Raw genomic sequence first — 26,610 nt, 5'->3', positions numbered from 1 at the left:
CACTCTTCTTCTTCTTCCCACTCACCACTCCCTTTTCAACCCCACCAGCCACACTCCCCCCACTGACCCAACATTCAAATCAGCCTTGGAAGGAGATGAAGAAGAACCTCCTGGATTTTTTATTCACCATCACTGATCCCTCTTTCCACCTTCACCTTGTTATATCAACCACACACAAACCTTAGATTTCAGAATCGGGGATTTGGCTCCGATGACTTGACGTCAAGGCTCTGGAAACGGAAGAAGGTGGAGGTTTCTCGCGGTGGCTCTGGTTTGTGGCCATGGAGTGGAAAACCACGTCGTCGTGGTGGAAGCAGAGGGAACGAAATCGACGAAGCAGATCGGGGACGCGAGACGAGGTCCCCAGGAACTCCGTCATGCGTTCCATGAGGCAAGATCTCCCTTCCTCATTCGTGAAGGAAGATATGTTTTGTGGGTGTGGCCTTGCAAGGATCGATTACAAACAATGGGGTTGGTGGCGGTGGCTTTTGGGTTATTCCAATGTTATGGGTTGTGCACAGGTTGGGGTTGGGGGAGAGGAGAATTTGGTTCAGATTGTGATTTCTGGGTTATTCCAGTAGGTGAAGATTACGTGATTCATCTAATTTGATTTGATAAATTACGTGATTTAAACCAAGTGGAATAAAAAAATCCAATTGAAAAAAATAACACGTGTAATTAAAATAATTCAAAATCGGAAAAAAGTTATACATCACATTTTACCTACACGTTGGCATGCCATCTCACAAGTCAAATTAGTCAAATGATGAAAACCACCCACACCAAATTTAAGGGAGGTATAACCGAGAAATTTTAATATTAGGATGAAAACCAAAAACCCGCTACAGTTCAGGAAGGAAAAATATATTTAACTCTTGATCTTACTATGTATAATATAATAATAATTTAAAAGATAAGTGAAATATATAATTATAATATTTTATTTATTTTCATAAATTTGTTTTAAAATACTATTTCAAAATACCTTCATTAAACATACATTTGAAAATGAGATATAAATTAATTACATAGTGTTGCAGTTAGTACAAAAAGGAGTAGTGTTATTAAACTCGGCTCGAACCGGTCGGTTCGACCGGTTTAACCTGGAACCGAATCCTAGATCGGTTCGAACTGAGCATCGAATCAATCATGCAAACTGCCCGGTGTGAACCGGTCAACTTGGCCGGTTTTTATTTCAGCAAGTTTTTTTTTCTCAGCATGTATTAGTTGTGAAAAAAATTTAGAAAGTGGTCTAGCATGGATTCGAACTCATTCCCTTATGATTCAAGGCTGTGAACCTTACCACTAGGCTTGTCAAGTGTTTTGACATAATGATTACATTTAATTATATATATATATATATATATCCATAATATATAGAAATAGGAATTGTTCAGTGTCTCACTATTCCAGGTGGCATTTCAATACCTATTCTTCATCATAATCCACGTGGCATTTTTTCAGCATTTTTCATTTTTTTTTCTCTTTCTCTCTCAAAATTTCAAGTTTCACGTTTATCATTCACCGTGTGATTTCAAGTTTCAAGTTCCAGCGTTCTCTCTCTCTCAAAAATGTTCTCCCTCAACGATCTCACCTTCTCGCTCATCAATCTCATCCTCTCATCGCCGCCTTCTCCTCTCCGCCTTCATCCGATCCCTATCACCGTTTCCAAATCGCCGCCGCAACCTAATCGACGCCCCCTTCTCCGTTTCATTACGAGCACGCGATTCTGACACGCTATTCTGTTTCTAATGGCCTCCTCGATTCAGGTATGGGTTTTCTGTACTCCAATACTTTTCTCTTCTCCATGACTTGATTTTGGGTGCTTCTAGCGGCCTTATCTGTTTCAGGGTTTCACTTTTCTGATTCATAATTTCTCCAAATCTTCATGACTTCAGTTAGGGTTTTTGTTGTTCATTACTTCATTTAGGGCCCCGTTGTCCCCTTGGAACGTAATCACTCTTCTTCTGCCTCAGGTAACCTGTTATTCTGTTTTACTCTTCTTCCTTCCTGACATGCTCTTGCCCATGGCAATGAACCCTCTGTTCGCAACTTGATTTCTTCCTTTCTGGGTTCTTTTTTCGTTGTGTTGAATCAATGGCAACCTCCTCCAAGTTCTAATTTTTTTAGGCTACAGATTTATTGTTTCTGTCTTATGCTTCCCATGTTTCTGATTTTCTGTTTATTGTTTGCATTATATTCTATGTTTTCATGATTTATTAATTCATTCTACCTTTTCACTTTTATTATCTTACAGAGAAGAGGTTCATCAAGGAGCCCGATAGAGACGGTGACAGCCAAGTAACTCTGGAAGATTTAGAAATTACAATGAAATAGTAGGACTGCATTCAAATATACGCAAATTGTCCTGGATCACCATAAGCTGGTGAAGTAGATGAAACACCATTCATTTTAGGTACCTTTTTGACCCTCCATTTAACATGACTTTCAACATGTTTTGACTTTTGAGTGATGTGTTAGCTTGATTAACCTTGAGGCTGAATGATAAGTTGTCTGCTTAGCTGCTGAAATTTCAAAATTAGCTGTGTAAATTTTTTTTTTTTTTTGTCAAGAAAAAAGTCATTATGAAAGATGGAGACCATAGATTCTTCTTTCACTCTAAGTTGTGTTAGTTTACATAAGATTCTCTGTACTGATTTTCAGCGTAAGTTACATAAATCATAGATGATATATTTAACAGATCAGTTGCATTATAATGAATTTTCAGGCCTCAAATGTGCAAGTCAACTAAAGATTCGAACAGTGAAAAATTGGACAAGGAGCTCAATGCCAAACTCAGCATAAAAAATAAATATCACAACTCTTTTCAGTTAGTTTGCTTTGACAACCTGAGAACTAGATTTGAGAAGGAACAAGGAAGGTCCATTGTTTATTATTCGTTGGTTAGGTTTAATTTGGATTTGCTGAAAAATGTCTGTTTTCTCTGCACTATCCTTTTCTGATATCTCTCCTAACAGGGTCCCTATCCTCTTCAATGTTTTATTACCAAGATTGAATTTCAAGTTTAGAACAAAAAAATATCCGTTGGATTTCTGAGTATGTAATGTAGTAGACATGGTTCCATTACATGATTTGGTGATCATATATTCATATGGACTGAACATTTCCTTTTTTACTGGAATTTTAGTTTTATCTAGCCGGCTAGGTCCAAATCCTCCTCTTCACTGTGGCTGCCATTATGCCCATCTCAGGTATCTTCAAGCATGATTTTCATTTTATAACTTTTTCAAAAAAAAATTAGGTACTGAAATTGTTGATTAGTTGACTGATAATGATTAGTTTTAAACCTCCTACTAATCAGCCGTGTTGTTATGTTTATATCGCTGATTTTACGTTTTGCTTTCAAATTTTTTCCTTACTTCACCTTATTAAATTTGAAATTCTCTTCTTATTCTTACGTTTTACATTTAATTTGTTTCCTTATAGTGTGATGAAAAATTCACACCTAATCATCCTAGAGGTGAGAAATTGAAATTTGAGATTTGAAACTTATTAATTTTATCAATTATTATCAAAGGTGGTAAACTGAATTTCGAAATTTGAATTAAAAATTAAATAAACTTAATTAACTTTATCGATTAGTTGACAGACTGTGTGCTTATTTATGTTTATATTACTACCCCTATTCATTCCTCACCTTCATACTTCATCACGACCTCTTTACCAAATGATAAATGTCTGTAAAAATCAGAGCCATTCCCAACACATCCTAACTACATCCTTTGGTGGCTAAATCATTGTTTCCCACTTGATATTGCTGGGTGTTGAATTTGAATCATGCCTTTTAGCATGAGATTCAGTACATTTATTTGAATGCAGGAAAGAGTTCATGACAGAAACTATAGGCTGGGTACGCCAAAGGCAGGACTCAGATGGTGATTTTGGCAATGGTGGGGGAAGATGAGATTCAGCGCCACTTTTTCCTGAATCATTAGCTAACACAAGGTAATGTCCCTTTCTTTCTCTTTATTTTGGTACATCAACGTTGCTAATAGAGAAGTAATCATGTCCCTTTCTTTGTATCCCTGTCTCATTTCTATGTTCACCTTGAAGGTATTAATTTGGGCCTGAATTTGTTGTTACAGTTGGGTGAGACTGGATTTGTTAGAACACCTGAATCAATGATAATCAATGTTGTTTTGCTACAAACTATCTTCCATTAGTGTTAGCCAATGACAGGTAATGAATTAGTTTCATACACCTTCCAAGAAAGTCATTTCATTCTGCTGTTTGGCTGGGAAAATCGATGTGTTTGAGTGTTGTACCAAACCTACATGCATATTTGGGAGGAGAATTACCGAAGCTAACTTTTTTATGCCAGGGTAGTGAAGAAGCTGGAAGCCAAACCTATAAGCTTGCTCAATGGTATTTGGAGGGGAACACATGATATTTGGGAGGAGAATTACCGAAGCTATCTTTTTTATGCCAGGGTAGTTGCTGTGCTGAGATCCTATGAGTGTAGGGTAGGAATGAGTTTATATCACAAGTGAGGAGGAGCTGATGCAAATGATGGCAGAGAGGAGTTGTGATGGTTGTGATGGTCGCTTGTGTACATAGATGAACAATATGATGGAGATGATTATATACATTGTCATATCCTGTTTGTGTAATAAGCATGTGCTCATTTCATCTTCAGAGCTACGAATTCTCATATACCTTAACCATTTTACGCACCTTTGCTTTGTGATGTGGATCTGGGTGATGATGCATCATGAAAATGTAGTCAAATATGCAATTTCAGCTATATGGTTTAGAAGAAAATTATTATTCTTTTTTATAGAATTTTTGCAATTTTTTAAAATATAAAATTTTATTAATATTTTAATTAGCTTTTTAAAAATTATAAAGGAAATACATCTAATATAAAATTCTTTTCTCTAATAAGTTGTATGCATGAGTGAGTGATAAATCATCTTCTTCCTTCTCTTATCTGCCACAGTTACAACTCATACCAAAATAAAATAACTGATTAATTGGAATGGGTGATCATGTCAAATAATGTGAAATTCACAATGATGATGCTTTTAAAACATGTAGGAGAATGACTCTTTTTCTTTTAACTCATTAGCAGAGTATGAAAGTCAACATGGTGTTTTTCTTGCTTATAAATGTGCATTAGTTTCAATATGATGACATATCTGGAATTAAACTTTATAACGTGACAATGTGCTTAATTGGACCTATTATGGTTTTCTTTGGATAATCCATGTGACACATTTTATAGTATGTTTACAAAACAAGTCTTTCAAAGATGATACTCATATTTTAATGTAAAAGGAATACTCCATTTGCATTAACTTTTAAGTTTAAAGACCAAGTGTCTATTCAATACTAAAACCTTAGATGTTGATAAGTATATAATAACGTTTCTATTATTTAAGTCAAACATGCATTGTTATTGTTGTCTACAATTTATAAATTAAATTTATAATTTATAAACAATATCACCCGTGAATGCACGGGTATAAAACTAGTATATATATAAACAGAAATAATACTATAAAAATCTTTGACAAGTAGACATTAGTATTATTACACAAAATAACTAAAACACAACCCAACAATTATAACTTTTTTTTAGGCTTAAAGGGTTCAAAGGCCCCTGAAATTACAAAGGGAATCAAATCCAGGACCTAGAAAAAATTTGCATCAAATTGGGTCCCTAGAAATTTTTTTTAATTCAATTAAGGCCAAAGTGTGCCACAGCTCAATTTTGTCCTAGTCAGCTTTTCCACGTGGCTTTTTTAATTTTTTTTAATTAGAAAAATTAATTAAAAATAAAATTTTAATTCCAAGTCAGTTTTATAAGTAGAAAAAAAAAAATAACTTAACAAAATTCTAATCTAAATATAAATTCCTAATCTAAACAATAATCTAAACTAACAAACTTAGAACATATTTGCAAAACAACAAACTCCAGATTATTAGATTCATATGAATGAAATTGAAAGACCCTAAATTCATCACCAACACAGAACCCACCACCATTACCAACCACTCTCCAAGCCACCACCAATTCAAAACCCACCACCACCCAGAACACAGAACCCACTCCAACCCACCCACCACCATCACCAACCTCTCCACGACATCCCCAACTCATAACCCATCACCCAGAACCCACCTTCAATCTGATGTTCCTCTCTTTCTTTTTCTTTTACCATTTCCCTCTTTCTCTGAATCAGCTACCTGTTTCTATGTGATCTTTCTCTATTTCTTTCCTTTCAATTTCAGATCCCTCACCTTTGGTCCCTCGACGCCTTTCACCCCTTTCAACCCACCTCCCCTCCTCACGCCTTTCACCCCTTAAAATTGAAACCCATTTCCAAAGCCAGAAGCACTTCACACCGAGAACGAAGTAGATCGAAAGAGAAAGGGGAAAATCGAGAACGAGGGGAATCACAGGTCACCCTAGCAATTGGATTTTTGTGTCTGTTTGAGTTGCAGGATCTGTGTAAGGTGGATGGGTGTGTATGTGTGGGGTTAGACGTGCTTACTTCCCTTTCTTGCTTACTGGTCTCTTGCGAGAGAGAAGAGCACCTCAGATGGGTTGACCAGAGGAGGAGAAGAGGCAGAGCTTCCTCATCTTCTTCTTCTTCTGGGTTTTGGGGGTTTTCATCTCATATCTGATGGTTCTCTTCTTCTTTCCCAACCCCAGCAAACCCAAGGGACCCTAAATCGACCTGCTACTCCAAATCCCCATTTTTTCTCTTCAAACCCAGCACCACTGATCTCTTCTCTCGGATCTGATCCGTTCTTCTTTTTGTTCTCATGGTGGTGGTTTAGCCAATGGAGATTTTCCTGGGTTGTTTGATTAGATGGGAGGTTTCGGGTGGTGGCTCAGTGTGGGTGTGCGACGGTTGGGGTTGGATGAGAGGGAGTTTACGGGTTGGGGGGCGTGGCCTTCTCCAGTGTTTCAGAAAGAGAGAGAGAGAGAGCTAAAAGATGAATGTTCATGGTGATGTTGTTGTATGTGAGTATGGGTTGTTGTTGTATGTGAGTAGATGCTAGATCTCTGGTTTCTCTGGGTTGGAAGAAGATGAATGTTCATGGCCAATGTTTTTTTTACCTTTTGTTAATGTTAATCTGGGTTGAGGTGTTTAAAAAAAAAATATGGGTTGAATTTTTTTTTTAGATTAGGTTAGATTTGGGGCTAAATTGATTAGATTAAGTTTTTATTTTGATTAGAGATTTTATTAAGTTTTTTACTTTTTTTTATTTATGCTTTAATATATGAGTTGGAAATAAAAAAATAAAGTTTTATAATTTTTCTATTAAAAAAAATAAAAAAAGCCACGTGTTAACGGTGACTAGGACAAAATTGAGTTGTGGCACACTTTGGCCTTAATTGAATTAAAAAAAAATTCTAGGGACCCAATTTGATGCAAAAATTTTCTAGGTCCTGGATTTGATTCCCTTTGTAATCTCAGGGGCCTTTGGACCCTTTAAGCCTTTTTTTTAACGTTATTTAACAATTGTTTCAAAAAAACGTTATTTAACATAATGAGTCAAGCAGTTTTGATAGACTCAAATAGGGATGGCAATGGATCCGAGACCCAGTGGGTACCCGCAAAAAATACCCACAATGGGTAGGGTAAAAACCCGCTATATGGGTATGGGGCTGGGTATGGGTAATTACCCGCAAAATTGAGTGGGTACGGGTGCGGGTATGAGTACTATGGTACCCACCCCGCCCCATACCCGCACACATTATATACATATAAAAAATATATATGTATATTAATAAAACCTATATGCCGTATAGAGCTTGGACACCCTTTTGTATGACTACCCTGTTTCTTTATATTGTTTTACTTGGCAAAACTAGAAAACTTAATAAACTTATGTTCTTTTTCTCGTTAGTACTGTATCTGTTTTATGTTGGGACCTCTTTAATATATAATAATATATCCTCTTTGATTCTCAAAATGATTCTTTAAAAAACTACAATTTTTATCTTTTTCTTATGTTGCAGTTTCTATTGGTATTACTGGACCAAAGCAATATTTAGATTTTAAAGATAAGCGACTGCAATCTTTTGGGGAATCTGATTCTGATGATAAGGTAAATATGATATAATTTTTTTAAAATTTGTTCATGTATATTGACTTTGCAATATAAAACTAATTTGAGTTAATTTATTATTTTTAACAGGTTTTGGAGAGCAGCAGCACAGTCCATACAAGTTAAATCTATTTGAAGACTCTTTAGTGTTTTATTAAGTTATATTTTGAGACTAAGGTGTTGAATTTATACTTAATGTATTTGGATGATGTTTTATATTTTTAATTAATGTGTTTCCATTTTATAATAGCAATCATATATTTTTTCATTGAAAATGCAAATACGGAAAATTATATTTTATTTAAGCAAATTGCGGGTATTGGGTACGGGTACGGGCATATATGTACCCATAGGGTACGGGGATGGGCACTGAAGTTGTTACCCACGCGGGTATGGGGAGGGGTACGGGTAAGTTTTTAAAACGCGGGTATGGGGATGGGTACTATAGTACCCTACCCAAACCCTACCCATTGCCATCCCTAGACTCAAACCTGTGTTGTGTAGACTTATGGATGACCATCAGTATGCTTTTATTGGGGGGAGAAATATGCTGGATAGTGTGGTGATAGCAAATGAGGTTGTTCATGAGGCTAAGCTCACGAAGAAGCCTACTATTTTTTTTCAAAGTTGATTATGAAAAGGCATATGATTCGGTTTGTTGGGGATTTTTTGAGTATATGATGGTGAGAATGAACTTTAATCAGAAATGGAATGGTTGGATTATGAGCTGCCTTAAATCTGCTTCCATTTCAGTTCTTGTTAATGGTAGGCCAGGGGATGAGTTCAAAATGGAGAAGGGATTGAGACAGGGGATACTTTAGCACCTTTCTTGTTTCTTATTGTTGCAGAAGGCCTGAATAGATTCTTTATGAATGTAGTGAGATTGGGGAAATTCTCAGGGTTCAAGGTGAGAGGGGATTGCAACTTGGAGGTGTCTCTCTTGCAATTTGCTGATGACACTATCTTCATGGGAGATGCATCTATCCAAAATCTGATTACAATCAAGTGTGTTTTGCGTTGCTTTGAGCTGATTTCAGGGTTAAAGGTGAACTTCTTGAAGAGCAAATTGGCTGCGGTGGGTCTAGCAGAGGGTGTGGTCAATCAGTTTGCATCTTTCCTGAATTGAAAAGTTATGACAATCCCTTTTATTTACCTAGGGATTCCAGAGTGTGGCTGCCCGTCTAAGCGTAGTCTACTGGCCCCTGTTGTTCGCAAAATCAGAAATAGACTATCACAGTGGAAGCAAAAGACAATCTCATTTGGGGGAAGGGTGTGCCTAATTCAAAGTGTTCTTTCTTCGTTGCCTTTGTTCTTCTTATCCTTCTTCCGTATGCCAGTTTGTGTGTTGGACAAATGCACCAGTTTGATGAGGAACTTCCTTTGGGGTGGTAGTGAGGAGACGAGAAAAATTGCTTGGGTCAAGTGGCAGGATGTCTGTAAGCCTAAGGACTCAGGGGGTCTTAGCCTGAAGGATATTTCTTGCTTTAACCGTGCTCTCTTAGCCAAGTGGTGGTGGCGGTATCATACAGAACCTGGGAATCTTTGGTGTTAGTTCCTGGAGAAGAAGTATGGGGGTGAAAGGCGTCTTAAGGAGTCTGCATGGTGGCGGGGGGTGCAGACCGCATGCGGTGTGGGGGGAGATAATTGGGTGGAGGCTGGGTGCTCGAAGGTTGTGAAGTGTGGAGACATGACTTTATTTTGGTTGGAGGATTGGACGGGTAAGGGCTCCCTGGATGTCAAGTACCACAGGTTATACAACCTATCGTGTCAGAAACGAGCTCGTGTATCCGATTGTGGGTCGTGGGTTCAGCAGGCTTGGCGTTGGGACCTGCGGTGGAGAAGGCCATTACAGGGGAGGGAGGTGTCTTGGTTGCAGTCGTTGCTTTTAGATGTGGGGACAAGTTCTTTGGTTGAGGGAGTCCGGGATAAATGGATTTGGAATCCATCCCCTGATGGGTTATTTTCTGTGAATTCCACATATTTCTTCTTGCAGGAACCGCAAGCGTTGGTGGTGGATACCGTCATGGTTTCTGTTTGGCATTCTTTCGCTCCATCAAATGCCAAAGCTTTTGCGTGGTGCTGTATTCTGGACAGGATTGCTAGTGGAGAGAACCTTCTTAAACGAAATGTGCTAGCCCCTGTTAATGATGCTTCTTGCAGGCTTTGCCCGGGCTTGATTGAATCATACTCTCATCTTCTCTTCACTTGCCCCTTTGCGTCGGCGGTGTGGAGGGGGTGCTTTAATTGGTTTGGGTTGGATACGGTGCTCCCTCATGAGCCACGACCACACTACCTCCAATTCTTGTTTGGTTGGAATAATAGCCAGAATGTCATTCTGAGTTCTATTTGGGTTGCAGCTGCGTGGAGTCTTTGGCTTCAGAGAAATGACAGGATCTTTAATGGAGGGCAGCAGGTGTTTCAAAGACTCTAGAATTGGTAAAGTGGAGAGCTTGGCAGTGGGTTAAAGTGAGACTGAGGGGGGTTTTGTTACTCTTAGTTTGAGTGGCTCAACAATCCGCTGGTGTGCATCCAAGCTATGTAGTTCACTCTTGTGGCTTGTTTGTCTTGTCTTACTTTTGTTTTATTTTTATTTTTTTTTTGCTTTTTATTCTATTGTGTATTGGGTTGAAGTACCCATTGTATTTCCAATTCAATACAATTTGGCTTATAAAAAAAATTATTTGTGTGTTTTTATTATGAAATTATTATTTAATGTTAGTTAGTATTATTAATTCTTATAATTTTTTTAATATAGAATGAGTCAAACCGTTTTGTATATAATTTCTTTGCAAAGTCTTCTTGTCGTTTCATTGAGGACAAATTAAAGAATATAATTACCAAGCTTTGGTGTTGTAAAAAATTGACAAATTGAAAATCTTTTTAGATAGCCTGAAACAGAAGCTGGATTTTATACAAGTTCTTTCATGTGAATATATCATTTGTTAGCTTATGATGTACAAGATTTTAGTTGTTGAATTCCGTTTTAAACTTGTTTATACGCTTTTTGTTGTGATTAAAGCGTAAAATCGATGTTGTTTGATGATGTTTAAAACTTATTTCAGTTATTTGTGAGTTGTGACATTTTGTTGTGGTAAAACATTCCTTATTGTTTTTTTGTGTGGTATTTTGTGACATTTTATTATGGTATTATGAATGTTTTAATTTTTTTTAGCGTCAACCGAGTTAAACGGTTCAACCAGTGACCCAGTGGTCAGACCGGTGACCCATTGACCCAGTGCCCTGACCGAGTCTATCACCGGGTCGAGTTTAATAATACCGAAGAGGAGTGTAACTAGAAGAAAAGATGGTGCAATAGATGAGAGGGTGTGAAAAGTAGTGCCAAATAGACTAACGCAGTTTACTTTTTACAGTCAATTGACATTAAGACCAAAATTACACCTTCACATAATAAAAGGAACCCAAATCGCGCAATTAGAACAAAGGGGACCAAAATTGCACTAAGGTCAAACATTAGAGACGAAAAGTGCAACTAACATAATGCATTTCTAATTTCTAGCAAACTATGCTACTGAGCATTGTAGATATGGAGTATTCCACGCTAATATGCACCATAATCATCCAATACAAACAAATAGAAATTGATTGTGAAACTGGAAATATTAATCTGATATATGAAGAAAGACGTGCTGCAAATAACAAGCCTAAATGGTTAAATATGTTGACATCACTCTTCATATTGCATCCACACACAAATGGATTCCTTTAACAAATAGTTACCACTTACCCGTTACCACCACATCATGAAGGAAAAAACAATATGCATAACTAACTATAAGGACTTTGGCCAGAAAAGTACAATGTTGAGAGATATAAAACACAAAATGTTGAGACACACATTTTTATAATAGGAGAACCTTATCAGATTTTAAGACTGTCACGACAAAATGTCAAAAGCTAGACATTTCAAGTCAATGAAAACAGAATTAACAATGTCAATGCAATAACCATGACATTTAAGAAAAAAGATAAATAAAGGCAAACTTAAAAATGCTGGTTGTGTTTTAAACATCAGCCATGCCCCCTCTATAACAATCAATACAATAATGCCAGGTAGGCTGTTGTTGCCATATCATGGCCACGTCATGTGTTTGGCTTGTAAGTTTAAGTTTCAAGTTATAGTCCCTGTACTTTTACAGTTTCACATTTCATTCCCATAATTATTTAGATTATCTTTTATTTAAATTTTGGAAAATTCAAATATAATTTAACATAACATAATCATAAATTTCATTTGGTAAATATCATTTGCTTGTTCATCTTCCGCCACCGCCGCAGGGAAATGGGCATCGTCATCATTTCTTTCAGCCTTCGGCCTTCAACCTCCCTTCTATCCCTTTTCTTCATCCTTCATCGTTTCTTCCCTAAACCCTAGCATCAGGGCGATTTTCACACGTCGTGCTTTCACCGTCTCAATGTCGCGTTGATTACGTCGCACCACTCTGTCCACACCGCCCCCCATCTGGTCTGACCACGCCGCTGGTTTCGTCGGGACTAACGTGTCCGCCGCTCTGAACCGTCGCGACGATTCACGCCAGGCCCTTTTCCCCATCTTGGCTCTGCTTCCATCAACTTGGTTGGAATTGAATCCTTCTTCTTGATGGTGAACAGGTATAAGTATAAATTCAAACCTCAGTACCTCTCAAATTTGACCTTATTGTATTGGTTCTGAGTCTCTTGTTTGACAATTGGGCAGCTGTACCTTTTCCCATCTGTTTGTATCTGTTTACAAATTTTAATACTAAGGTCCCCTTTCCCCATTTATACCTTTGTTTTCATCAATTTGATTGGAATTAAATCCTTATTTTGGATGTTGAACTGGTACAAATTCAATCCCAGTACGTCTTATTTCTATGTTCAGCATCGAGGTGAAAGAAGAGGTCTTGGTGAAACATTCCTTCCTAAAATACAATTATTGTTGTTGAAGGTTGTTAGTCATAAATAATTTCTTTGCTGGCCGAAAAATTGTTTCTTGTTACCTCTTGCTTGATATATCGTGAGCAGTTGAGTTTGCGCGGTGTCTTATGTTTCGTGGTAATCATAAAGAATTGCTTTGCTTGCTGAGTTTGCATATGAGATGCTTGGTGTCTTATGTTTCTTGTCTCATGAACTATTGAAGTTTTGTTGTCTTATGTCCCAGGGACTAACAATATCCTTGATAAATGTAGTCAAACAATATCATCCAGACAAAAATCATGGAAAAAAAGAGGTATTGCATCTATCTTTGGAGAGAATCAAAGCTGTCTTTGTTCAGTAGTTGTCTTGAAGCCACCAAGGGTGTGCTGGGGGTGCATGTCTCAAGATTGAAAGTGACAATCTGATGCTTGAAGATTATAGAACATGAAAGATTATGTTGAATAGGAATTATGTACTCTTATTGAATTCACACTATTGAACTCCAATAGTTGCCCGATGATGTAACAAAAGTTTTGATTGCAATAAGATTAGACTTTGAAATCCAATCCTTGGTGAACTTTTCATCCTTGCCAATTGATACAAAAGCTTTGTTATGCATACATTTCCAATTGTTACAACAAGGTTACCTCCATATAAAGTGAGGCTTCAAAATAGCATGAAAGCAAAATATACATCTCCAACTGTAACTTAGCCAAGGAACCATCAATTACTTGTTCTTGACTTGTAAGACCATAAATTTAGTTTTACATTGTTACTGCATTAATTAAGAAAGGCAAAGAAAAGTAGCTCTTAATAAAGATAGAAGGAATTTGAGTAAGAACATATTATAATATAACTCAGTCTTTAGAAAGAAAGAGCTAACAAAGTCACAATTCTATCTTGCATAAAATCATATTTGAAATCTATTACATAGAATATCTGTACAGTGAAGGAAAAACTACAAGGGAAAACATAAAAGTGAGTCTCAATCTAAAACTACTATGCATGATATGAATTCTTTAGACTCTCCATTCTTCTCTTAGTTTCTTGAATGCAGTTGACAGCTTAAGCTCTCCATTATCATTCATTCTCTTGGAGTAGGGTTTTCATTCAACTTTTGAGCTATTGATTTTGCTTCTAAAGGAAATACAATTTTCAGTGAGATGTTTCTAAAGTTCAGCTCATAGCTTCTCATCGTTGTTTAGTGTAAAACACCTTCGTCACTTGAATACATGTCACGGTCTCTTTGGTCAACCTCAACAAATTGCTTTCTCCAGCTATATAATCCAAAGAAATCAACTACAAGAAAAGAAAATCTAAAAGTTAAATATAACAATTATAGAATAACATTACATGAGATTTATATAAAAAATCACATTTAGATAGGAAAATTGGGCAAATAGAATGAAAATGACCCACGAGCATTCAACTTGAAAGCTAGACAAGATCTGTATCATACCTTATGCCAGTGGCAATTGCAACTTTTTGAAGGTGGCAAGTTGGCAATAGAAATCTAGAGATACTGTCAATCACCTTATGTGAATTCATCTGTTGAAATTTTTGCCTTCATACCCTAATGGAACTTTTCTTTGCAATGTGAAATGAGCTAATTATATATTGTGCCTTGTTATGCTCACCCTAAACCCCTAATATTATCTTGTCTTTAGAATCCTGCATCTCTTCATTTTCATTGCAACAAACAAGACTCAAGTCAATAAACTAGCAATCAGACTTTCAATTTCACACCATTGACTAATAATGTATATAGGTTACTGGACATAATCCTAATGTTTAGAGATAGAAGTAATTAGCTGGACACTCAGTGATTACGCCAGGGCTTAAGTATCATATTTTGCATATAGAAGTATTGTAGGATAAGTGTAAATTTGATAGCTATCCTCCTTAGAGCATTGAATAGAACTACCAAAACCAGCATTAACTGTTACTGTCAAACAAGAATTGAAATAACACTCTATGTTATCATTCTTAAAAACTAAAAAATTTGCAAAATCCAAAACAATGAATTGGAACTAGTATATGTGTGTGACAGTAATCACACTGCAGACATCATTTTGTGCATGTAAAAAGATGCTCACGAGCAGGAAATCCACGAATTCTTGTTGTACCTATAAGCAAGGAATATGAAGGACACTTAATTCTACACTTGAGCCATATACAGTAGGAAATCTATACTGCCTGAAGGGGAAAAAAATGGAAGAAATCATTACTTATTTTACCTTCTCCCCCTCTCTTACTGCAGTATCAATCAGTGAAACGAAAAGTAAAAGAAAAAGTTTTCTGGTAATCTCATGTTCGGTGATTATGGTAAAGCATAATATGAATGTGGATGTTAATTGTTAAAAATGTATATAAAAGGTGTTCAGAGTCCCATTCATATCAAACTTTGAAATAATATCTACCAGCATAGTGTTTCGTTGTATGAAATCAAAAGATCATAAAACATTCACAAAGCTCTAGAGTAACTAGCATACCATGATTCGCATATGGCCTCTTGCAGTCAGACTTTGAATCAAATCAATCAATATTAACCTAAATCCAAACAAAGAAAAAACATATGAAGGCATAATAACACTCGTTCCAGCGCCATAAAGCGGCTGGAGGAAGAGTTTGAGAGGAGATTGACAGAGTTGACTGAAATTGGTCGCCTCCAGAAGGGAATATGACTTGCAGATCTGATATTAGGGAATGACGGTGATTGGAAAGAAAAGGAGCCTTCGTTTTGGGGTGGGGTTTAATATTTGATCGGTTGATGAAGAGGTGCACATTTACAATTGTGTGTTGAAATTCGAAAATGGTGAAACTGGAGAAAGGCGCTCATGTTTTCCCTCGCTTCATGAAAATTGAAAATGGTTTTAGCGCCTAAAATTAAAGTCTATTTTACATTTATGCATTTTTAATAGTTGTAAAAATATTTTGAAAGAAATTTGATTTTTAATTTTGGCCCTATGATTTATATAAATAAAATAATTATTTTGGATCCTTTAGATCTTATATATTTTTTTAAAGAAGTGTTTTTTCAATAAAAGCAGCTATATAATATAATTAAAAATGCATCCTTCATGCATTGTGATCATAGTCACAATGCAATAATAATCATAGTAAAAATTAAATGTTAATGATATAAGAACTTAGACTTGGTTTAGGCTAAACTAATCATAGTGATCATAGTTGTAACACCCCAATTCTAAACGGTATATGTATTGTAAATATCAGAGTGATAAAAATTCTAACACTCATGGGGCATTACATAATCACTTAAAACATTATCATAATGCTCCTGTAACAGATACATAGCACATAAACTTTGAGATGAACTCATAAATAAACTTAAATGCTCTTGTGACAGTTAATTAGTCTTTGAACTAGTTCACTTTGACAAATAGTTATGCAGCGAATCCAGTGTCTTTAAAACTTAAAGAAAACATAGTATCTTGCCCACAACTTAAAACAGAAACAACTTCTCAAATAACAACTTAATTCAAATTATAACAGAAGGAAAACAAGCGTCCATTTCCCCCCCGAGTGCTACGTATCAGAGCAAGGACTCCAACTCGAAATAAAGGCTATAGACTACTCCTCCTAATTACCTGCACGTTACCAACAAGGGTAACATTCAAACAGAAGGGGTGAGATATCGAGTATCATAAATATAAGAATGGCAATAAATATGCTAGATTAATGCCACACCACTTCTTTTTATATTCATATAGCTCAGTTACTAAAACAGTCACAAATAACGTCATCGACTCGGATACAATTCGAACACAACAATGACTATGCATATGTATGTGGTACCAACAGGGATTCAGCCCTCATCACGAATTGCCAATTATTGGAGGCACAAGGCATAAGCCTTCATCACAAATCGCCAATACAGGCCATCACAGAGTATGCAGATGCTATGCGACTCAAAAGGACGTATACATCTCATAATCATCACTTCAACATGAGGCATTGCGCCTATATCACTACATCACTAACATCGCTTAAAACAACACAATTCAGCACACATGCATTTTTATCAACTATACAATTACCCTGACATCTTAGGCAATTTTGGCACCAAATCAATGAAACAACTCACTTAAGCATGCAATCATGGAAGAAGCTATCACATATGGTAAATAAATTATGGATTTCATGCTAAAGGTGTTCAGCCACATGCATCATCCTCATAGCTAATACATGGAACATAAAGACACTAACTTTCATACAACATGTAAGCTAAATCTAATTATATTTCCAAAACAATCAGAATTTCCGTAATCTGGAAAAACAGCAGGAACACCAGCCACTAAAAGCGGTCTCCTGAATTCGTTACTGAACCAAAAATCATGTATTTTATATGCCTAGAAAGCTAACTTAAAGTCCTACAATTTCTTAGTTGATCACATCTTCATTTGAGCACTCTAACTGGGCGAAAACAGGTCTCGAAGTGTACTGTCCAGCCCAGGAAATTTTGGACAGCAGCACAGCATCATCAAATCCGTGCATAAATCATATAGCAGTTCAGGAATTACGCTCACAGCAGAAACATATTTCAGTAGAGATAACCTACAGGATTCGTTACTTGTTCAAAAATTACAAATGACCTCAATTTGAAAAGCTAACAGAAAACTCTACCACTTTCTAGTTCATCAAAGAATTTTCTGGGCACATTAACAAGGTGAAAAATCACGTTGAAGTTCACTGACAGAGATAGCAGATACAGAGCGCAGAAAAACATGGTTTACTAAACTGAACTTACAGACCTCGTCTCTCAACCAAAAATTATGTACCATATCATTCCAGAAAGCTCTTTCAAAGGCCTACACTTTCTCAGTTCAACGCAACATTATTCGAGCACTCTAAACAGGCTCTAAAAGGCTTCGAAAGTCACGGTTCATACCAGGAAAATGACCAGTCCGTTTTATGTTCCAAAATAAGTGATTAAAGTTGTTTCTCATCAAACAAGACACAAAACCTAACAAGCATGCTACCTAACAGTCCTTATGTGCGTGATCATAAAGAAAATCAAAAGGGAACCTCAACCCAAAACTCCTAGCATACTATGGTTCTGCCCTCACCCCGTTCAATCACACAAAAGAAAATCCCAAAATCAATGGATTTCAAATCAGATTTCCAGAACATCATTAACAGAAACAATTCTACATCTCCCAAATCCCTAATATCATTCACCATAATTCCATTAGAAACTCAAAATCCCACCCTTACCTTTGGATTGAGTGCAGCTCCCCGTTCCCGATCGAATTCTCCGAAGCCGATCCGCTCTCCCTCTCTTCCTGCTACTTCACGCACAGCCTTCTTCTTTTTTTTTTCTCCTTCTTTCACGCGTCCTCTTCTTTCTTATTTTTTTTTTCTTTAGCTGCTTCCCCATCCTTATTAAACCATCTAAACCTAATTCCTCAAGGGCTAAACTAAAAATCCTAAAATCTCTCCTAGTCCTTGTCTCTATTTTTAATCCTAACTTTCACCCCCTAGCTCTCTTCCATTTCATAAAACACACTCAGCATCACAAAAAATTTATTTTATTTCATTAAAGTATTAATATATCACCTATTAAACCACCATACAATATAATCTTAATTAAAATAAAATACCAACATTATTTTAATTAAAAACAGGGTGTTACAACTCTCCCCCACTTAAGAATTTTCGCCCTCGAAAATTTCCTTAAACGAACAATTCGGGGTAGGACTCTCTCATCTGACTCTCAAGCTCCAATGAAATAAAGAATGCATCACACCCATAATAATAATGGCAATCAAAGATGTGCCATTAATAAAGCACGTACTTCGAATTAGTCTATCCTCAGCAGTAGTCTCAGCACCAGATAAAGCAAACACCTTCCCCCTTGCAGGATCCTTCTTGGGTTTGTCACAATTAGTACTGATGTGACCTTGCTCTCCACATCTGTAGCATGCCACAGTTTTACCTTCTAGGCACTCAAAGGATTTGTGGCCCAGCTTGCCACACTTAAATCATGTTGCTTCTGAATTGAGACATTCAGGAGAACGATGTCCTTCAACACCACACTTGTAGCACCTAACCGGATTAGGAGCTCCTCCCCCACTCGGCTTCTTGTCATTACCAGCTTCTTGTTTACCGTTATCAACAGGATTCCCATACGGTTTCCCTCTGAATTGCCCCTTTTCTTTCTTCTCTTTCAAAGACTTGTAGTGAGCAGCACTTTCCCTGCTATCCTCATCATATATCCTACTCCTGTTAACCAGGTCAGAAAATCGGATAATCTGTTGATATCCCACAACCTTCTTGATCTCAGGTCTCAAACCATTCACAAACTTGTTACACTTAGATCTCTCAGCTTCGGCAGTATTGTAGTGGGGACAAAACTTAATCAATTCCTCAAACTTTGTAGCATACTCCGCCACGGTTCCATTACCCTGCTTGAGTTCAAGAAACTCAATTTCCTTCTTTCCACGCACATCTTCTGGATAGTACTTCTCCAGAAATGCACCCTTGAAAAGATCCCAAGTAATCTCCATCCCATCACCTTCAAACCTCTGAACAGTGTTGTCCCACCAATCTTCAGCTTCTTTCTCAAGCATATGGGTGCCAAACTGCACCTTTTGCGCGTCAGTACAATTCATGACTCGAAAGATCTTCTCAATTGCTTTCAGCCATGCCTGTGCTTTGTCAGGGTCGTATGCTCCTTCAAAGGTTGGCGGATTGTTCCTCTGAAACTTTCCCAAAGCACGGAATTCATCCTGATTATGGTTCCCAAGGTTCGCTTGCTGACCTTGCCCAATGGCGCCAACCAACATTGCCAATGCCTCAGCGATAGCTTCATCATTCCTTCCGGCAACCATTTTCCTGAATCTCCAAACAGCCAACAACTCTTATCAAACAACAGTTCGATAGTGCTACTTACACATATCGAGTATCAGTAAGTATTAGAATATATATTATACTAAAAACTTGGTCACTGACCAACCATTGCTCTGATACCACTAATGTAACACCCCAATTCTAAACGGTATATGTATTGCAAATATCAGAGTGATAAAAATTCTAACACTCATGGGGCATTACATAATCACTTAAAACATTATCATAATGCTCCTGTAACAGATACATAGCACATAAACTTTGAGATGAACTCATAAATAAACTTAAATGCTCTTGTGACAGTTAATTAGTCTTTGAACTAGTTCACTTTGACAAATAGTTATGCAGCGAATCCAGTGTCTTTAAAACTTAAAGAAAACATAGTATCTTGCCCACAACTTAAAACAGAAACAACTTCTCAAATAACAACTTAATTCAAATTATAACAGAAGGAAAACAAGCGTCCATTTCCCCCCCGAGTGCTACGTATCAGAGCAAGGACTCCAACTCGAAATAAAGGCTATAGACTACTCCTCCTAATTACCTGCACGTTACCAACAAGGGTAACATTCAAACAGAAGGGGTGAGATATCGAGTATCATAAATATAAGAATGGCAATAAATATGCTAGATTAATGCCACACCACTTCTTTTTATATTCATATAGCTCAGTTACTAAAACAGTCACAAATAACGTCATCGACTCGGATACAATTCGAACACAACAATGACTATGCATATGTATGTGGTACCAACAGGGCTTCAGCCCTCATCACGAATTGCCAATTATTGGAGGCACAAGGCATAAGCCTTCATCACAAATCGCCAATACAGGCCATCACAGAGTATGCAGATGCTATGCGACTCAAAAGGACGTATACATCTCATAATCATCACTTCAACATGAGGCATTGCGCCTATATCACTACATCACTAACATCGCTTAAAACAACACAATTCAGCACACATGCATTTTTATCAACTATACAATTACCCTGACATCTTAGGCAATTTTGGCACCAAATCAATGAAACAACTCACTTAAGCATGCAATCATGGAAGAAGCTATCACATATGGTAAATAAATTATGGATTTCATGCTAAAGGTGTTCAGCCACATGCATCATCCTCATAGCTAATACATGGAACATAAAGACACTAACTTTCATACAACATGTAAGCTAAATCTAATTATATTTCCAAAACAATCAGAATTTCCGTAATGTGGAAAAACAGCAGGAACACCAGCCACTAAAAGCGGTCTCCTGAATTCGTTACTGAACCAAAAATCATGTATTTTATATGCCTAGAAAGCTAACTTAAAGTCCTACAATTTCTTAGTTGATCACATCTTCATTTGAGCACTCTAACTGGGCGAAAACAGGTCTCGAAGTGTACTGTCCAGCCCAGGAAATTTTGGACAGCAGCACAGCATCATCAAATCCGTGCATAAATCATATAGCAGTTCAGGAATTACGCTCACAGCAGAAACATATTTCAGTAGAGATAACCTACAGGATTCGTTACTTGTTCAAAAATTACAAATGACCTCAATTTGAAAAGCTAACAGAAAACTCTACCACTTTCTAGTTCATCAAAGAATTTTCTGGGCACATTAACAAGGTGAAAAATCACGTTGAAGTTCACTGACAGAGATAGCAGATACAGAGCGCAGAAAAACATGGTTTACTAAACTGAACTTACAGACCTCGTCTCTCAACCAAAAATTATGTACCATATCATTCCAGAAAGCTCTTTCAAAGGCCTACACTTTCTCAGTTCAACGCAACATTATTCGAGCACTCTAAACAGGCTCTAAAAGGCTTCGAAAGTCACGGTTCATACCAGGAAAATGACCAGTCCGTTTTATGTTCCAAAATAAGTGATTAAAGTTGTTTCTCATCAAACAAGACACAAAACCTAACAAGCATGCTACCTAACAGTCCTTATGTGCGTGATCATAAAGAAAATCAAAAGGGAACCTCAACCCAAAACTCCTAGCATACTATGGTTCTGCCCTCACCCCGTTCAATCACACAAAAGAAAATCCCAAAATCAATGGATTTCAAATCAGATTTCCAGAACATCATTAACAGAAACAATTCTACATCTCCCAAATCCCTAATATCATTCACCATAATTCCATTAGAAACTCAAAATCCCACCCTTACCTTTGGATTGAGTGCAGCTCCCCGTTCCCGATCGAATTCTCCGAAGCCGATCCGCTCTCCCTCTCTTCCTGCTACTTCACGCACATCCTTCTTCTTTTTTTTTTCTCCTTCTTTCACGCGTCCTCTTCTTTCTTATTTTTTTTTTCTTTAGCTGCTTCCCCATCCTTATTAAACCATCTAAACCTAATTCCTCAAGGGCTAAACTAAAAATCCTAAAATCTCTCCTAGTCCTTGTCTCTATTTTTAATCCTAACTTTCACCCCCTAGCTCTCTTCCATTTCATAAAACACACTCAGCATCACAAAAAATTTATTTTATTTCATTAAAGTATTAATATATCACCTATTAAACCACCATACAATATAATCTTAATTAAAATAAAATACCAACATTATTTTAATTAAAAACGGGGTGTTACAATAGTCATCAATGATATATTAACATGCATTTTGCATACTTTAAACCCTAACACTAAGGGTTCTTGTGTCGACGACATACTTTCGTTTATGTACTTCAACTGAACATTAACCCTAACCCTCACTCTTGGGTCAATAAATTCTACAAAAGTGATCGAACCATACTTAGAACCCTGACACTAAGGGTCCTAATGTCGACGACCTAAAGGTCTCCCTTTATGTATGCATTTCAATTAACACCAACCCAAATGCTTGAGGAGTCATACTTTGAATCATAACACAAAGTGCCTTCGTTTCGATGACCGAAATATCTCTTCTTTATGTATGCACTTCAACATAACACTAATTGTAACTCTAACCCTTAGGACAAGAAGTTCCACAAAAAATGACTGAGTCCTAAAGGTCTTTCCTTTATGTGTGCACTTTAACTAAACACTAACTCTAACCATAATTATAACCCTGACCCTTGGGACAGGAAGTTCCACATAAGCGAATAAATCATACTTTAAACCTAACAACTAAAGGGTCTTGTGTCGACAACCTAAATGTCTTTCCTTTACGTGTGCACTTCAACTAAACACTAATCCTAATCGTAACTGTAGCCTTGACCCCTGGGCCATGAAGTTCCACGAAGAAGTCTAGATCATACTTTAAAGTCTAGCACTAATGGTCCTTATGTCAATGACCTAAAGATCTCCCGTTTATGAATGCTCATCAACTAAACACTAACTCTAATCTGAACCCTTGGGCTAGGAAGTTCCATGAAAACGACTAAATCATACTTTCAGCCTTAACACTAAGGGTGCTCATGTCTACGACCTGAAGGTCTATCTTTTATTGGAAATCAACATGAAGCCCGATAAGGTATGATGGGCCTCTAAAATCAACATGAAGTCTTATTGGGTCTTATTTGGGCCTTTGAAGTCATGATGAAGCCTTATTGGGTCTGGTTTACATTGGAGATCAACATGAAGCCCAATAAGGATTGATGAGCCTCCGAGATCAAGTTCAAGTCTTATCGAACTAATATCTTAAGGTTGATCTTAGTGTGCTTGACCAAGTTAAAGCATACTATTCTTTTTCACGAGTCATCATGCATAACCACTACATTTTTTGAATTATAATAGAAACGACTGAACCATACTTTGAACTCTAACATAAGGGTCCTCTTAACGATGATCTAAAGGTGTTTTTCTTAATGTGTGCAATTAAGATAGCACCTCTTATTTATTTATTTTTTAATTCCACTTAAAATTTACTTTAACCCAATTTAGAAAATTATCTTTGATTCAATTACTTCTCATACTATACTTAATTACTTATTATCAACATTTACTTTTTAAATTAAGTAATTACACTAAATTATTTCCATTTTTAATTCAATTTTAAGATTTATCTTTTATTTGGTTATTTTCATAATAAAATTAATATCAACATTTATTTTATAAATTAAATAATCACACTAAATTATTTCAAAAAAACTGTTTTGTTCAATTTAAATTTTTTCAGCTTTTGTGGCATAGGCTTGAATTTAGCTTTCAGTTTTTCATATAGTTAACTATTTTCAAACAAAACAATTAGGGGTAGAATGAGAAGGAGTTAAGTACTTTTTTTTTTGAACAGAGTTAAGTACTATTTTTTTTTTTTGAAATCAGTTAAGTACTTTCTTACTCTACACAAAATGTAGTTATAAAAGCATTATAGCAAACTCATATGTATATATATATAATTGATAAAACTATATTCTAGTTGAACACGCCTGGACTACCAATAATATGAGAATACATAATCAATGAAGTTCCGAAAGAGGATAAATTTTATTTTAATCATATAAAGCATGGGTCTAAATTAAAAAAAAAAATTAACTATACAAAATATTATTAATAAAATTTCATATTTTTATGCTCTCCTTGTTGGCGCTAAATGCACTTTTCATGTTTAGAAAGTGAGGGAAAAGGTCCCGCTCAAGTCTTGTTCCACCATTTTGACTTTTAAATTTCACCCAATTTTTATATTCTTCACCCAATTTGTATCTTCTTGCTCCCTCTCCCCTACCACCCTCCCTGCCTGCTGGTTCAGCACCCCACCAAAGAAGGTTCCATTTCGTTCCAATCACCCCATTCACTTATATTTGATCCTTGTGTCATATTTCCATCTCACAGTGAGCCTCCATCCACTTTTATGCCCTGAAACACATGCATTTATATTTTAATTCAAAGCACCAACCTGTGTAGGTATGCTTCTAGTCAGTTGATTACAACAAGGCTGCAAATAAAGTGAAAACAACAAAATAAGCATAGTGCTGAGTTTGAAAACCCAATAAAGCTACATAAACAAACAAACACCAAGGTTGTTGTTCTTGCCAAGGCCAGAATCTAAGCTATGTAGTAATTAACATGCATTTGTAGAAAAATGTCTGTCTAGTGATTAACTTGCATTCAGCAAACGCATTATCAGTTTCGCCAAAGGCCTATAATGACCACTTGCATTTTCAGAACTTAATAATAAGAAGAGAAAAAAGGCAATTCACAAGACCATCAACCCAAAGTAGATGTCCAAAGATAGCACCAGAAGACAAGTGAATGAGCATGGCCATTAGACAACAAGTAGTTGATCAAATGTAAAGGGAGAGTCAAGCTGCCTAACATTATGTCTGGAAGATTTTAGCAAAATGTCAGAAATTTACTGATGATGGGGAGGCTGGCAAATACCGAAGTCAAGCCTGGGCACAATGCAACATCTTTTGCAAAAATAATACAAAGCTGTAGCCAAATTGAGACTCTTAATGCAGCTAAATAAAAGGACATTATGAATTTATGATATTTGAGGAACATATCATTTTCTACTTGTCCCTTGATCAAATGTTGTTTCTGCACATTTTTAACATTTTGGGACCCTCTAATGAATATAGTGTATGCTTGAAAGTTCAGCTAGTACCAAAACTAATACAAGGCATAAGTAACTTGGAAACCCAGAAAAAGTAACTCACAAACAAAGCAAATAGACATGAAGAACTATTATAAACCAGGAGATGACATTCCCCATACCAAATAACAGAATCGGTATCAAAATGAAAGCATCATTCATAGTATGATGACACAAACTAATCAGCCAAATTGAATAGACTAAGTAAAAGTTCAACAACCCCATCAACGTGCATAGATTGAAGCAAAGGGATTGTTTCATTTAGAAAAAAGATAAACCAGTCCTCAAACTAATCAGCCAAACCATCACCAAACAAACATAAATATTGAAAGAAACAGTGCAAGGTCATCACCCAGTTTATTCCTATAATCCATATTAAATAAAAATTACACAGTGGAATAAAAGGAGAAAATACAATAAATGAATACCTGAGTCTCTCAGAACGGATGAACCGATGAAATTGACACCCTCTTTGCGGTAGATGAACAGACGACCCAGTGGTGGAGGTCTCGCTTCAGCGTTGAAGAACGGAGGAACAGAACCCCAGCACAGAACAGAGGTTTGAACGCAGGCCTTGCTTAAGGGATAAATACTGCCTCGGACAGACATGAGGCCGAGGGCTAGATTAGCAATAGGGCACAAGAAGCAGATGAAGAGCACGGCTCACCAGATTACGATAACGGCAGCGACGACAAGAAGCAGATGAGACGACACGAAGAAGATGAAGAACACACACGTTCACCAGATTGAGGATCTGAAACTAGGTCAAGGGATTTTGCCCCAAATTAGTTTTTACCCAAAATAACATTAAAATTTAAAATATAAAACATTTTATGATAATTTTATTGATTTAATCTAAATCTAAATACAATATAAAAGAGAACCTATAAGAAGAAAACTTTTGACACTTGGCAAGCAATGGAGTACCTTTCAGTCTATTTTTCAAGATTAAAATAAATCAAAAAGAAAATTTTATTACTACTTTAGGAAACATGTGAATGGTTCAATTGATATTTGCATTTTAATTGAAGGGTAACCATGTAATAGCTCATGTAATTTAGTTTAATTTTGAATTTTTTTAATCTCTAATATATCTAACATTAATTACTAATTCAAACTTTCTTCCCACTAACTACTTCTCCCCCAATCACGTTTTGATGGATTAAACATTATAAAAATATGTTTCTCTATAATTAATACTACCACATTAATAGCCAATTAGATTTAAC

The 26,610-nt window shown here is 36.4% G+C and overlaps 1 protein-coding gene and 4 long non-coding RNA genes across 12 annotated transcripts; 3 read left to right on the top strand and 2 right to left on the bottom strand.

Annotated features, from left to right (window-relative positions):
• The first annotated feature begins 1,513 nt into the window (after nucleotides 1–1,513).
• On the top strand, nucleotides 1,514–4,803 carry LOC130735123 (uncharacterized). Of its 5 annotated transcripts, none has more exons than XR_009018314.1 (8): nucleotides 1,514–1,769; nucleotides 1,899–1,976; nucleotides 2,258–2,416; nucleotides 2,729–3,057; nucleotides 3,149–3,212; nucleotides 3,841–3,966; nucleotides 4,107–4,200; nucleotides 4,343–4,803. It is a non-coding gene; the product is annotated as an uncharacterized LOC130735123 (long non-coding RNA). The 5 variants fall into 5 exon arrangements; XR_009018315.1 differs by having other exon boundaries at nucleotides 1,517–1,769; nucleotides 2,729–2,881; XR_009018312.1 differs by having other exon boundaries at nucleotides 1,515–1,769; nucleotides 1,931–1,976; nucleotides 2,729–3,212.
• Nucleotides 4,804–5,809: 1,006 nt separating this feature from the next.
• Nucleotides 5,810–8,357, top strand: LOC130735118 (uncharacterized). The gene is made up of 3 exons (XR_009018310.1): nucleotides 5,810–6,994; nucleotides 7,997–8,085; nucleotides 8,176–8,357. It is a non-coding gene; the product is annotated as an uncharacterized LOC130735118 (long non-coding RNA).
• Nucleotides 8,358–12,325: 3,968 nt separating this feature from the next.
• LOC130735102 (uncharacterized) lies at nucleotides 12,326–13,565 on the top strand. 2 transcript variants are annotated; one of them, XR_009018308.1, is made up of 2 exons: nucleotides 12,326–12,714; nucleotides 13,272–13,565. It is a non-coding gene; the product is annotated as an uncharacterized LOC130735102 (long non-coding RNA). The 2 variants fall into 2 exon arrangements; XR_009018309.1 differs by having other exon boundaries at nucleotides 13,244–13,565.
• A 2,677-nt stretch (nucleotides 13,566–16,242) lies between these two features.
• LOC130735071 (uncharacterized) lies at nucleotides 16,243–22,340 on the bottom strand. Of its 3 annotated transcripts, none has more exons than XM_057587219.1 (3): nucleotides 22,041–22,340; nucleotides 18,815–20,413; nucleotides 16,243–16,607 (listed from the first exon to the last, which is right to left on the bottom strand). In XM_057587219.1, the coding sequence occupies exon 2, from the start codon at nucleotides 19,848–19,850 to the stop codon at nucleotides 19,002–19,004; it is 849 nt and encodes a 282-aa protein (XP_057443202.1). In that variant the 5' UTR covers nucleotides 19,851–20,413; nucleotides 22,041–22,340; the 3' UTR covers nucleotides 16,243–16,607; nucleotides 18,815–19,001. The 3 variants fall into 3 exon arrangements, 2 of the variants coding, with proteins under 2 accessions (XP_057443202.1, XP_057443203.1); XM_057587220.1 differs by lacking the exon at nucleotides 22,041–22,340 and adding an exon at nucleotides 21,578–22,034; XR_009018307.1 differs by lacking the exons at nucleotides 18,815–20,413; nucleotides 22,041–22,340 and adding an exon at nucleotides 18,235–18,804.
• A 1,905-nt stretch (nucleotides 22,341–24,245) lies between these two features.
• LOC130735060 (uncharacterized) lies at nucleotides 24,246–26,163 on the bottom strand. Its single transcript, XR_009018306.1, has 2 exons — nucleotides 25,810–26,163; nucleotides 24,246–24,721 (listed from the first exon to the last, which is right to left on the bottom strand). It is a non-coding gene; the product is annotated as an uncharacterized LOC130735060 (long non-coding RNA).
• Between the last annotated feature and the right edge of the window lie 447 nt (nucleotides 26,164–26,610).

This window comes from Lotus japonicus, chromosome 1 (genome assembly GCF_012489685.1).
Source record: "Lotus japonicus ecotype B-129 chromosome 1, LjGifu_v1.2".
NCBI lineage: Eukaryota > Viridiplantae > Streptophyta > Magnoliopsida > Fabales > Fabaceae > Lotus > Lotus japonicus.
Note: the sequence above shows the minus strand (reverse complement) of the source record. Positions and strands in the feature narration are given on the sequence as shown.